The 12481-nt window shown below is 36.8% G+C and overlaps 1 protein-coding gene across 1 annotated transcript in view; it reads right to left on the reverse strand.

Moving 5' to 3' along the window:
- Positions 1-1506: 1506 nt before the first annotated feature.
- Positions 1507-12481, reverse strand: part of POLN (DNA polymerase nu) — a 106703-nt gene continuing 95728 nt past the window's right edge. Inside the window, exons 23-24 of the mRNA XM_074821959.1 lie at positions 5612-5673; positions 1507-2712 (exon numbers count right to left, since the gene is read on the reverse strand). Coding sequence (XP_074678060.1) covers positions 2644-2712; positions 5612-5673 — 131 coding nt within the window. The 3' untranslated portion in view covers positions 1507-2643. The remainder of the gene's footprint in view (positions 2713-5611; positions 5674-12481) is intronic.

A 12481-nucleotide genomic window follows, 5' to 3' on the forward strand; every position in this document is an offset into this window, starting at 1 on the left:
TTCCATAATTTGAAAAATACAACTGTTTCTAAAACCTGTATTGCCATACAGGATGGAAGACAGTGGGAATGGATTGCAAAGTAAAAAAAACTGTCCCGAAGATTCAGCACTCTTCTCAATATCTGTGATCTTGTGAGTTAAAAACTGAGGAACTTTGAAGCCAAAGCACTTCAGCAAGGTCTGAGAAATCTAGTAATCCACAAGATCTATACCCTAACACAGTAGCACAGGGCAGACAGTGAAGACTAGACACTACCTGGCTATCCAAGGTGAAGAGAACCAAAAGATTGGAGAACACGACCCCGTATTTGTAATTCATAGTACAGCAGACGCTGTACATCAAAGAGCTCTGGTCTCCGCGTAGCTAAGCCACAAATCTATATATGATAATTCACTCACAGGCTGCAATTAGAGGAAAACACAGTTTCTTTACTGGAGAATCTGGAGCACTGGAAAGATATCCTGAGTTCATCATATGCATCCCGTAAGTTCTGGGGACACAAACCGCACCAAGTCCTGAGATCTTGGTCATCAACAATCCTCAAAAATTATGCCAGCTTGCCTTTTGCCCTCACACCAGTGTATGCAGAATGACCCCTCAGACATGTGTGATAAAGCAGTGCCCTTATTGCTTGGTTCTCTTCCTTTTGTTAGCTGACTCTTTGGAAATTTAAAACCAAGAAGAAAAGTTGTAAAAGCAGAAGGGGCAAACCTGATATCCACAGGCGTTCCCAGTCCCTCTCTGTGACACAAGGAGAACAAACTATTAACTTTGACCACTGTATGACAACCTATACAAAGTGCACACGCCTGGGGAACTGTGACTGACAGTCTTTTGTGAAAGGCTGTGTTTGAAAATTTGTTCTGTATGGTGACCTCTGCATTTCTGTAGCTTCATATTTGAACAGATGCCAATTCACAGGACAAGATCAAGGTTCTTTATGTTCTTAAGTGTGGGGGATTTTTTTGTTAGGCTGAAGGGTATGCCTAGTATTGTCCAGGACTTGAAAAAATACACTACCTATCTAGTTTAAAAGTATGCATCCTAAGAAACATACACAAGGTGGAAATCAGCTGGGAAATGTACAAAAAATGTTGACAACTTTAATATAGTTGTAAGGTTAGCAATGTAGCCTTAGAGAAGCAAGACTTAATTAGTACAGGCCTCCTGAAAACAGTAGGTCTTCAACAGGAGTGAAACAGATGAGAGAGTAGAACATTTCACACTTATTCAACGCCATTGCAAACACAGAAGGTTTGAAAATGGCAAAAAGCAGAAGAAAATTCGTGCAACCTGTTCTCTGTTGGTAAGGCAGAATCAGACTTTCTGCTCGCATGACCAGACGCAGTGTCACAGCAAAGCAGGCTGGATTCTCCCCCAACCAGATCTGACCCCCAATTAAGATGTAGAGGGTTCTGACTTTGCTTACATGATCACTGCTAATTTTATAACTATAAGAAACAATTTTTAGAAATGACCGACTCACTTCAGCTGACAGATTATGTATGATTAATATGCAATATATTAAATGTTTAATAGTTTAATGCCTTTAAGCGCAATGCAAAATTGTTTAATGATACAAATTAAAACTGCTGCAAAATGTCTGTAACTATACACTTTAAAAATCTAAATTAATATTACTTTGATCATTTGAGGTCTGATGCTGAAAGATACTGAACACCTCTTAAAAGTTTTGTGCTTGACATCTAAATAATTAGTTGACTTTCAGGACAGTTTCATATTCCACAAGCACGGAGGCAGAATTTGGCAACCAGTAATGTTATGAAACAAACTCATTTAAAGAATAAACTCTACAGAAAACCAAAATATCAATAACACATCCAAACATTAAAGTAGGAGCCTGAATCCTGAAAAGTGTAAGGCTGAATCCTAAAATTTATCTAAACAATATTTAGCATTACATCAGTAATAAAAATAATAGATTGGGCAAAACTACAATACTTCCTCTAAAGTATGCTAAGGTTGCAGTGTACAAACTGAGTTTGAAATTAATTTAATTGACAACAATCTGGTTATTTTTAATGCATTTAGACATCCAGTTTTGTTTACCTGTTTTGCTCCAAAATCATAAATATAAATTAAAGTGGAGACTCTTCATTTCCAAAGAACTCTTTTTCTAAGTCTATGTAACATGACATTTAATACGTGATACAAACCAAGCAGCTGCCTTCTACTCACAAAATATAAAATAAGCTGAACACAACAGTTAAGCACTTGCTGATACAGTTCAAATAGTGCCAGATTAGAAGTATTTTTACACAAGCACTTCACAATATATTTAACATTAAAGTCTAAACATCCATCTAACTCAAATACATTTGTCATGTTCCCAAAGGGTTAATATTGTCTTGCTTCATTTCTTACATGTAGTAATTTAGTTCAGAACAAAAGCAGCTCCCTGCTGGTTACCTTGGCTAAAGGAAACACAATGAACTGGTAAAAACCAGTTTTATCTCACTGCTGTTGCCTAGGGCTACAGACAAAATGAAGTAAAAAAATTCACATGCAGAGTATTAGGTGCTTATGAAAGATCCAGCAGCGCTGTTGCCTAGTGATTCAGCGAGGAATCAGCATAGGCCAATGAGGTGTACGGGTACTGAATAACATCCCCGATGACTGCTTTACATCTCCTGCAATTCTGTCATACACCCCCATGATTTCCCGGTGGTAAGAATCACTTTTAAGGGAACCTGTCAGAAAAAAAAAAAAAAAAATTAAACAAACAAACACATCATATATAGCAAGATTACTATTTTTGCTTTTCCCTTTGGATGTTGATACTGCTCTAGATTACATGCCTATCCAATATGAAATGTTCTTCATATCTATTAATACTTAATTATCACTACAATTTTGATTAAAATAGCTTAACAATTAAGACTAACTTTCAGTTCTGAAATTGCAAATACATGTTACTGAATTGCTAGGAATATGCTAAAGCAAAATTCATCTTATTATGCTTTTCAAAAGAGATACAGAATCGGAGTGTTTATAATCAGCAACTTTGTCAGTAATGCGTAAAGATACTAGGGGTTTTTACCATCCAGTTTTCCAATTCTGGGTCATTTTAGTTGTTGTTTTGGTTTTATTTCAGTTTGTTTTGCAGTTACTGCTGCTCTGTTACACAGTAGACTTTCTGACATGAAAGGTGCCTCATTAGCAAAGACTGTATTTTGGAAAAGAAGCTACTTCAAAGATAAAGCATCCTTTCCTTAAAGAAGAAAAATAAATCTTTCCCCATTAAGACTATATGTGTGCTCTACTTTAGTGACATTTTTCCACCATATTAAAAAGTAATATTCATATTAACAGAGCACATAATACATATTTAGTTGAAATAAATGTGCTGAAGGACAGCAGGAGCATTTCACAAAAATCTTTTAATCTTTAACGTCTCTAGTCCTAAAGACATATTCTTACTGTATAGAAGGGTAAACAACATGAACAAGAATACAGATTTTTTAAAAGATCACTCAATTTCTTCTCTGAGATCAAGCTGTTGGTTCTTTATGTTTTCTATCTGGCCTCTGCCACCAATCCATTTGCGATGCTTCAGAGAAAGATGAAGTATGCATTTAGTCTACAGTGCAGTAGGAGTAGAAGTTTGTCATGACTCCTACAGCAATTTGCTCAGGAAAAGGAGACCAAAACAAGGGTAATAAAACACATATCTTCAAATACTTCTACTGCCTATTAAAAAGTCCTAATCTTTGAAAACCCCAGAGAACTACCTACTATCCAAGAATGTGGGTTTTTTCACCTATTAAAATGTAGTTGTTCTTTAACAAAGAATTACTGTTCTCATAGGAACAACATATTGAATCCATTTGTTAACACATTGAGTTTGTCAGTGTGTCATAGTAGACACCTTAGACAGAGGTGAAAGAAACTGTGTTCTAAGAGGGTGCGTCCCATTTTGTCCATAGGATATTAAAGCCTTCTGACAGTTAATGGTTAGTCTGAAATACATAACACTAAAATGATATTCTGCCCATGTAACTATGAACACTCTCATTAACCATGTAAACATTTGTCTTTCTTAGAAACCTATTAAATTGTTCATATTTTATTTCATGGCAATGTCTTCCTCAGGCAAAGTACGAACGATGTTGTCTCTGACAAAGTCACCAAAAAGAGTCTCCTAAAACTATCAAGGAGGATCATAGTGTTGTTACTCACTTTATATACCATCAATGATACTATATTTGATTATTTTAATGAACCTTACAGCAGCATGAGTGCCAGGTGTCTAATACTGTCATTAAAAATATTTAGATGTAGTATACCTTGAAAAACAGTCTTGCTTCTTTTTTCAAGGAATTTCTAACAAAAGGAGCTAGGCAAGCACAGGTGTACACTGTAAGCAACCTATAGAAATGCAGTTTATAAAGCTTGGGAGTATCAGTGCAAGAAATGTATAATCCCAGTATGGCCAAAAGGTCTCCCTTGACCAAATCTGGTAAAGAGCAGTGCAAGTTCTTACAAGGGTTAAGTGAACAGCAAGGGGGTGATTCCAGCATGGGAAGGAGAAATAGTAATTTAGATCTCAGATACTCCTCATTACGTTCTTTCAGCTTTTGTGAGAAAGATGGGCTCCACAAGGACCCAGAAATATGTAACTGCAAGACCTCCAGAGAAAGCCTCACAAAGTGGCTGAGGTGCTGAAATAGACATAGAAGATCTGGAGAAAGAAATGCAAGCTAGGATTTATCTAGTAGTTTTCTTTTTCAACAGTTTCCATTAGTGCAACTCTGTATGTTGTAACCACTTCTGAAATAAGCAGAATAGCCTTTTTTCTGTCCCCCAATCTTGTTCAGTAATACTGCTGAATGAGTCATCTGGCAACACCAAGTACTCCATTCCTCAGGAAAGTGGAAACCCTTGGACTGTTGCTCACTTAATAAGTTTAGGGATTCCCAGGAACTATGGTCCTTTCTTAAGCAACAAAGGCTGAGCAGTAGGTTAGAGTGAAGGGTGTCAATCTTGTAGAGAGACAAATATAATTATTTTATAAAATAATTATAATTAGGTCCAATATAGATAAGTACAACAGCTGTGTAGCCATCTACTCAGTTTTTACAGATGATGTTCAGGTAGATTATGTCCTGTACTTTAAACAGTGACCAATGATTTTGTCTGCTTTATATATTAGGCATCCACACAGAAATGTTAAGAAGAGCAATTTTCTAAGTGAAAATTACTGAAGAAAGATCTTTTGCAACAATTTTTCAGCAGTAATGAATGCCTGGCACATTTAGAAAGCCTATTAAAGGCACATATTTCTCACTCTACCACACCCAACAGAAATTTCATGGCAATGAACAAAATAGATTTTGAAATTATCATACTGCATTGCTAAGACAAAGAGTAGACGACAATCACACTTTCCAAAATGGAGGTTGAGTTTCTTTCAGCTATTTTCCTTTAGAATTTTTATAGTAATTTTAAAAAGCAATTACCTGCACATATGAAAATGAAACTATTGAAGTGAAAGGCAAAATAGTTGTCTCTAGATTCTTAATATGATGATGATAACATACAAAGCTAAGTATGCCTGAGACAGTAATGGAAATTCAGAATTGTCCCTACCTTTAGTGGCACTTCCAAGGCTGTGGTTTGCTGCAGGGATTCCATTGTTCTTTTTACCAGCACTGTAAGGTAAATGTGAAAACTTACAGCTTTATATTCCATGTTAGAATTGTTATATAAAAAAAAAAAAAACAACACATGCTTTATATTCTGTTATATAACACCTGTATTTCTACATTTTAAAAAATTAACCATTTACAATGTTTTCAGATTTTTCTTTTTAAGTTAAATTTTATCTCTTGTGGAAGGTTCAATTCCTTATTTTAAATTGAATTATTGACTTTTAGGGTGAAACTTGGAGAATTATTTAACTTATATATCCCATAAATACAGAAGTACAGCACTAATGTATTTTATATAGAGGTACAGAATGTCTGAGTGCTGTATTTCTCAGCTTTCAAGTACTCTTAACTATATGCTGGTGACATTTTATATAATTTAATTTTCTTGTGCAGAAAAAAAATCTTAAAAAAAAATACTGAACTGTCTAAAATATATTATCCTTCAAAGTAAAAAGATCAGAGCCAAATTTTTAAAAAAATCTTCCCTGTGGGATAGTGGAGCTATGAAGAATCTAAACAATTAAACTTCAGTATGATTTATGTAACTTAACAACTCATCATGTCATAACACTATGTTCACTATTACTGTGAAAATGCATCTATAATTATTCCAAATCAATCATTTGGGATCAGATTTGTCATCCTTGGTTATGCCAATTAGTGTTTTGCTTGACAAAGATTGCTGCTGCAACACCATATTGTTCTAATAAAACTCAAAGAGAGATTCAATGGATAAATGGCTTTTAAAAAAGAAGTAACTTTTGGTTAGTGAAAGTGAAATAGGAATACCAGGCAGCCCCAGTACAAAAGTTATTGAGCAACCTCCAATGCTCTGACAGGATGGCTGACTAAATAATGTATGTCATCATGTGCCTTACAGAATTGAGAAATATCAGGGTACATAAGATGTGGTGATAACTGCTAGACCGAAAACCACATGATTACTTAGAAGCTTTCTTTGAAGTTACCCCTTGAGGCACATCACTGTTCTTTTGCAGCTGAGGTTAGATGCAAAGGAGTGACAAGAACTCTAAGAAGCTGAGTATGGTTGTTACTCTGGCTGCTTCCAAAACCTTTTCTAATGATGCCAGCAATGAAAAGTAGTATGTAATGTTTTGTGTCACATCTGTGACACTTGATAATAATGATGAGGATAACTAGCTTCTGCCTGAACAGAAGTGGAGTGCTCAGACTGTGCTGGCTCACTCAGACTTGCGTGCTAATGAGCTGTCAGAAGATTCTCCATGAAGTCCAAATTATGCAGTAACTCAAAAGATCAGCAGCTGAAGTGCCAAGGCGGAGGGAACTGAGACATTTGTTGACACATCTACGTACAGCTACACCTATGTATTTGCTTCATGTTAGATTTGAGGTAGTTTATGGTCCAGTGTAGGACATAGCATCGTTTTTGGAGAGCAGAAACAAACACTACAATGACAGATTGTGAAAGGGGAAGTGCTGGCTTAAATAATTATCCATTTAAAATCCCGTCCAAGTCAACATGGCTATTAACAGAGGAGTGCTGGACTGCCTCTGTCTTGAGAAGCCCACTCTGAATTTCAACAAGCTGCCAGCCCCAGGAGGTCAGCAATGCAGCAGATGTCGGGGCACTCCAACCAGGTGGCATGCCTTCAGAAGGCTAAGGGGTTTGCCAGTCAGTCCCTGGGTAAACATTTCTTCCATTGGTAAGCTCCCTACCAGGCTACGACTGCACAAAGCGAGAGTAACATCTGGATCCTGCACGTCTCATGCAGAATCACTCAGCTCTCTATGTTCCACCAAAGCACTCATGAAGGGCAGACTCAACTCTGTGCAACTTAAAATTTTTTGAGCTGTTAGACAAATAAACAGCAATAGAGCATCAGGGCAATGGGAGGAATAGGTCTTTTTGACAAAAATTGCTCCATGGACAAAAAAAGATGGAGTATAAATCAACAGCATCGATTCATGGGTTGAAAGATAGGAGTGGTATGATAAAGGGTGTTGTCTGCATATGCACTGAGTTAGACCAGTTTTCCCCTAGTTCTCTAGACCTCTGAATTTGACTAGTTCTCTCCCATGTAACTGTTATCCCCAAAAGGAGATTCATGATGGCAGCAATGATTGCAACATCTTTCTCTGTTGGTTCACACAGTTTTCGCTTAAATGCATCTGGCACATTCAGAATTCTGCTGCATTCTTAACTGCTCTAAATTTTAAAAAGCACAGATTAAAGTGGCCACATCAGTGAACAAACCTAATGGTTCCTCATTCACTCTGACAACCCATTAAAAACCTCTGCATGGGTTTGCTCCATTTTCTTCATTGTTTTTTTCTGTGTCAGTTTGGCTCCCTGTTCTCTTTCTCATGTCACACTGACTTCTCCATCTCTTCCCAGAGTTTGGTGGGTGGCATAGTAAAACCATTCATTTCAAGCACTCTGAAGTTGGTTTGCCTGCACTTCAGCCTTTTGAAATCATATCTCTGCAAGTATCTGAAAGATTTGCCTACCTGTACTTTACAACAGATTTTGAATGAAATAATAACTATATAATGAAAACAGAAATACCAAGAAAAATCAGCTGGGTTACCATTCCTGTTCAGTAGTCTGCTAAGACAGTAAACAGTGAAGAAGGAAGCATTTAAACTAAATGACAGTCTTTGCATAGAAATAAATAGGTAAACTGGCTGAATACAACTAGGCTGGAAATGTAAAGTTCTAGATTTTGGTGAGATTAAATTCTGGAACAGTCTCCAGTGGAAGTAATTTTTCATATGGAGATGACCATTTATAAAAGAGACCTTATGGCATAGTGGCATGTAATTGCAGGAGAGGTCCCCTTTAGTAATATGTATATAATATCTGATTCTCCCGCTACTCTCTCAAATCTCCTTGAAAACTCTCGTCTTTCTCAAGGCTCAAAATAAACAATCCAGACATAAACAACTGTATCTTCTTTTCCTCATGCGCATTACAGAGTGTGGTCACTAACAAAAGCGACTACAGTGTTTAAATAGATCTGTCTCTACCATTCTTAATTTTTTTGGTTTTTTTTCTAAGATTGAGATTGGAGGCTTTTGGGATAATGATTATTTCTGTTCAGTCAAGAATCTAGTATATCTAGGGCACATAAATTATTAATTTTAAAATGTTCCTTTGCAGCCAGCCATACACTGCAATGACGTGTTAAATGCTGTTCTCCCAACCTTTGCAACTTATCTCTCAAAATGCATAGTCAGCAATTATGAGATTTGTTGATTATACCCATCCTGGAATGCTTTGTAAGTGCTAAGCATGTCATGTTAAAATATTATGTATGAAAAAAATGACAGCAAAGTGAAGAGGACACAGGGGAACTGAAAATTTAACGTATGCTTTAACATATATTAGATTTTCTTGATACTGGCCAGAATAAATATGGTTATTGAAAGCGTTGGGAATAGGAGCAAAGAAAAGACATGCATGCCTGCTGTGGAACAAAAGCTTATTTGTCCCTATCAAGCTGAAGACATTTTTCAAGCTCACTCACCTATGAAATTATGACTTCAGAAACGTGTCAAAGCTGGCCAGACATATGATCTATGGAAAAGGGATTTTTGCAAATTGAAAGCTATCTGGAGGCATCTTTAGTTTATGCACCAGTGTTTTTCAAGTTAGAAAAAGGCAGGGACAGAAAATGTCACTAACTTGTGATGACCAGTTCATTCTTTTGTTCTTCTGTTACTTGAGTCCCCTTTTGAACATAAGCACTTTTTAATGCAGCTGCCTCAGTACCCATTAATTGGGAAATTGCAGCAGAATAAAATGAAATTTCATGGAAGTTGTACATGAGCCAAAAATTTGTATTGGCAGATTTAAAAAAGAAAACTAAGATAATGTTGTTTAGGTAGTAATAATCTTAGTTGATCTTAATATCAAAATAAATAGGCTTGATTTATTCTGATTTTATTTCCTAGACTGGTCCTTTTGATCTTCTTACATTTAAAGTATTTCAGCTGAAATATTTTATACCTGGTAAAATATCAGAAAAATTGTTTTAAACTGTACGTTTTACATGTATCAAATATAAGAATGGATGCAGAAATTAACTTATTTAATTCTATCAATAATGTATGATTATAAATGACTTCTAAAAAAAAAAACACCTTTAAAAATTACCCTAATGCACTGTGATATTGAATACAAAGTACTGGAATACACATATTTCTACAAAAATGTGTTATTTCAAGTACCAAGTGTCTGTCATTTAATTATGCTTCTCACTAATGGATGCAATTAAGCAAGTATAGTGACAAGGAACAATCCACAGTAATCACCACTGGCAAAGTTCACCTTTCAAATCCAGCAGGTATATATGGAATACACATAAGAAGCCAGACCTTACAGTTGTAACTACAGGTATCCCTGTAGTTTTTGCAAAAAAAATATTATGCAGTCTTCATCCCAAAGTGTATTACCCCTTTTAGCAGCTATGTATTCAGAATAATCCAAGGGCAAAGAGGCATTTCAAACAGAGCATGGAGAGGTAGTCTCAGAAATAGTCTGCACAAAACGAAAAAGTGGGTTCTGCAATTCCTGAATACTCTTCCAGAGTCCCTAGACAGACTCACAGTTTGATTTGGGGACAGTCTGTCTACCTGATTACACAGACTTCAGAACTCAGAGATGCTGAGCTCTCTCAGATCCAAGAGCCCAGTTTTTGGCATTCCCAAAATATCATCTGCTTTTCTGCTTCCTGGGCTGCTAGAGAGCTCAGGATGAGAGGATGCCAGGCAGGCAAACTGGCTAGAAACCAGGCAGATTATTGGTGGTAAAGCTGACAGTCTTCTGCCAAAACCAAACCAATTTCTGCCAAATGTTTTGATTTGATCTTTCCAGGCACCCTCTGATAGAAAATGAGGATTTTTAAAAAGCTCTTTTGCTGTCTTGTTCTTGTCCTAAACAGAGAATTGAGGCAAATAATATGCCATAACTTTGTTGAAAATTACACAGTTGAAAGTAGTTGCTTTATTGTATTTCAAAGTATGTCAAAATTTGTACACTCAAAGTCTTTTTGTAAATAAATGATGTTTTGCCTTGTCCATTCAGAGTGAACCGTATGCATACTATAAACCTATGGGTGATGGATTCTGAAGAAGGTATTCTTCACAGATAACATCTACAGTTACACGCAGTATTTGGTGCAAAAGTAGATATTAGAAAAAAAGAACACCTTATTGCTTGCCCCTTGTTTATCAAATTCAAAAGATTCAAAAAAATCTGTTGGGCATAGGTTATTAGGTGCACTATAAATTGGATTTCTGTACACTGAAAAGTACTGAAAATTCTTATTGTGGCCTATGAAGTTCTAAGCAGGAATAGAGAAAGCACCAGCATTATGATTGCCTTGTGGCAATTCTCAATCTCTACTCAGGAGAGTCTTACAAGCAAATAGACATTTTAATGTTGTAAAACAACACAAAAGAGACAATTCCATAAGGGAAATGCTGCTGAGAAGGCTTATGTTCTGCACTATGATCTAATTGAAATAATGCTATTTACCTTTATGTTCTTCATTTATAAATCTTAAAAGTATTTTAAGATTTCATATCCATTTGCAAAAAAGAAAACTGTCGCACATATATTTGTTGTTACTTTCCTTAAAAAGTAGATCAGAAGCATGACTGGAATCAGAATGCAAACACACTGAATAGTAGGCCAGTGCTTCTTGGATCACACTAAATGCAGGAGACTAACACAGAACTGAACTGTAGTCCATTAAAGCCATCAAAGTCCACTCTCTCCCCTTACTGAGCTTTGTGACTGTACAACTGAGATTTCTCTCTGGATCATTAAGCTGCAGGCTGGAAACTGCAAGTCAGCAGATTCTGTAATTTAGTTTCTGAATGGACAAAAGCTCATTAGATATGTAAAGACAAAGCTGACAGCTAAAGAATATCGGCAAATAAAAGTAAGAAGTGTAAGGGTTTAAAAAAACCCAGGAGAAAGAAGTTTGGGTAAAGGGATGAAAACCATATTTGGAGTTTCAAATCACTAAAGTGAATTAGGAGCACACATCCTACTGAAGCTCCTTTGGTTTAAAACTCACATACCTAATTTGTTACCTCAGTTAGCAGCTCCTGAAATAATTGGAAAAGGTTAGGAGAAAAGAGTCTTCCTATTTAGTTTCATCTGAAAGGAATCTAGGTCAACTGCTCTCAGACTGCTCTGTGATATGAACCAAAACTGTTCACACCATGGACTGGGGACAACAGGGAGATCTGTTTCATCATCATATTTCTGACTGGAAGTTACACGCTAGTGCAGATGCACTCTTTCTCTGCCTTCTCAGATCAAGCAAAATCCTCGTTAATGACACTGAAGGAAGAGCCAGCTTCAGTCACTTTTAAGACAACTTGGATTAGTTCTTTTACCAGTAGCAAAACACAGAATGGCTGAAGTTGGAAGGGACCTCTGGAGGTCATCTGGTCCAACCCTGCTGCTCAACAGGGTCATCTAGAACCACCTGCCCAGGACTGTGTCCAGATGGCTTTTGGGTATCTCCAAGGATGGAGACTCCACAACCTCTCTGGGCAACCTGTGCCAGTGCTCAGTCACACTCACAGTAAAAACGTGTCTCCCGATGTTTACAGGGCACCTCCTTGTGTTTCAGTTAGGGCCCATGGCCTCTGGTCCTGTCAGTAGGCACCACTGGAAAGATCCTGGCTCCGTCCTCTGTGCCTCGTCCCTTCAGGTATGTATATACATTAATGAGATCCCCCTGAGTCTTCTCTTCTCCAGGCTGAACAGCTCTCTCAGCCTTTCTTCATAGGAGAAATGCTCCAGTCC

Source organism: Strix aluco, chromosome 4 (assembly GCF_031877795.1).
Source record: "Strix aluco isolate bStrAlu1 chromosome 4, bStrAlu1.hap1, whole genome shotgun sequence".
Classification (NCBI taxonomy): domain Eukaryota; kingdom Metazoa; phylum Chordata; class Aves; order Strigiformes; family Strigidae; genus Strix; species Strix aluco.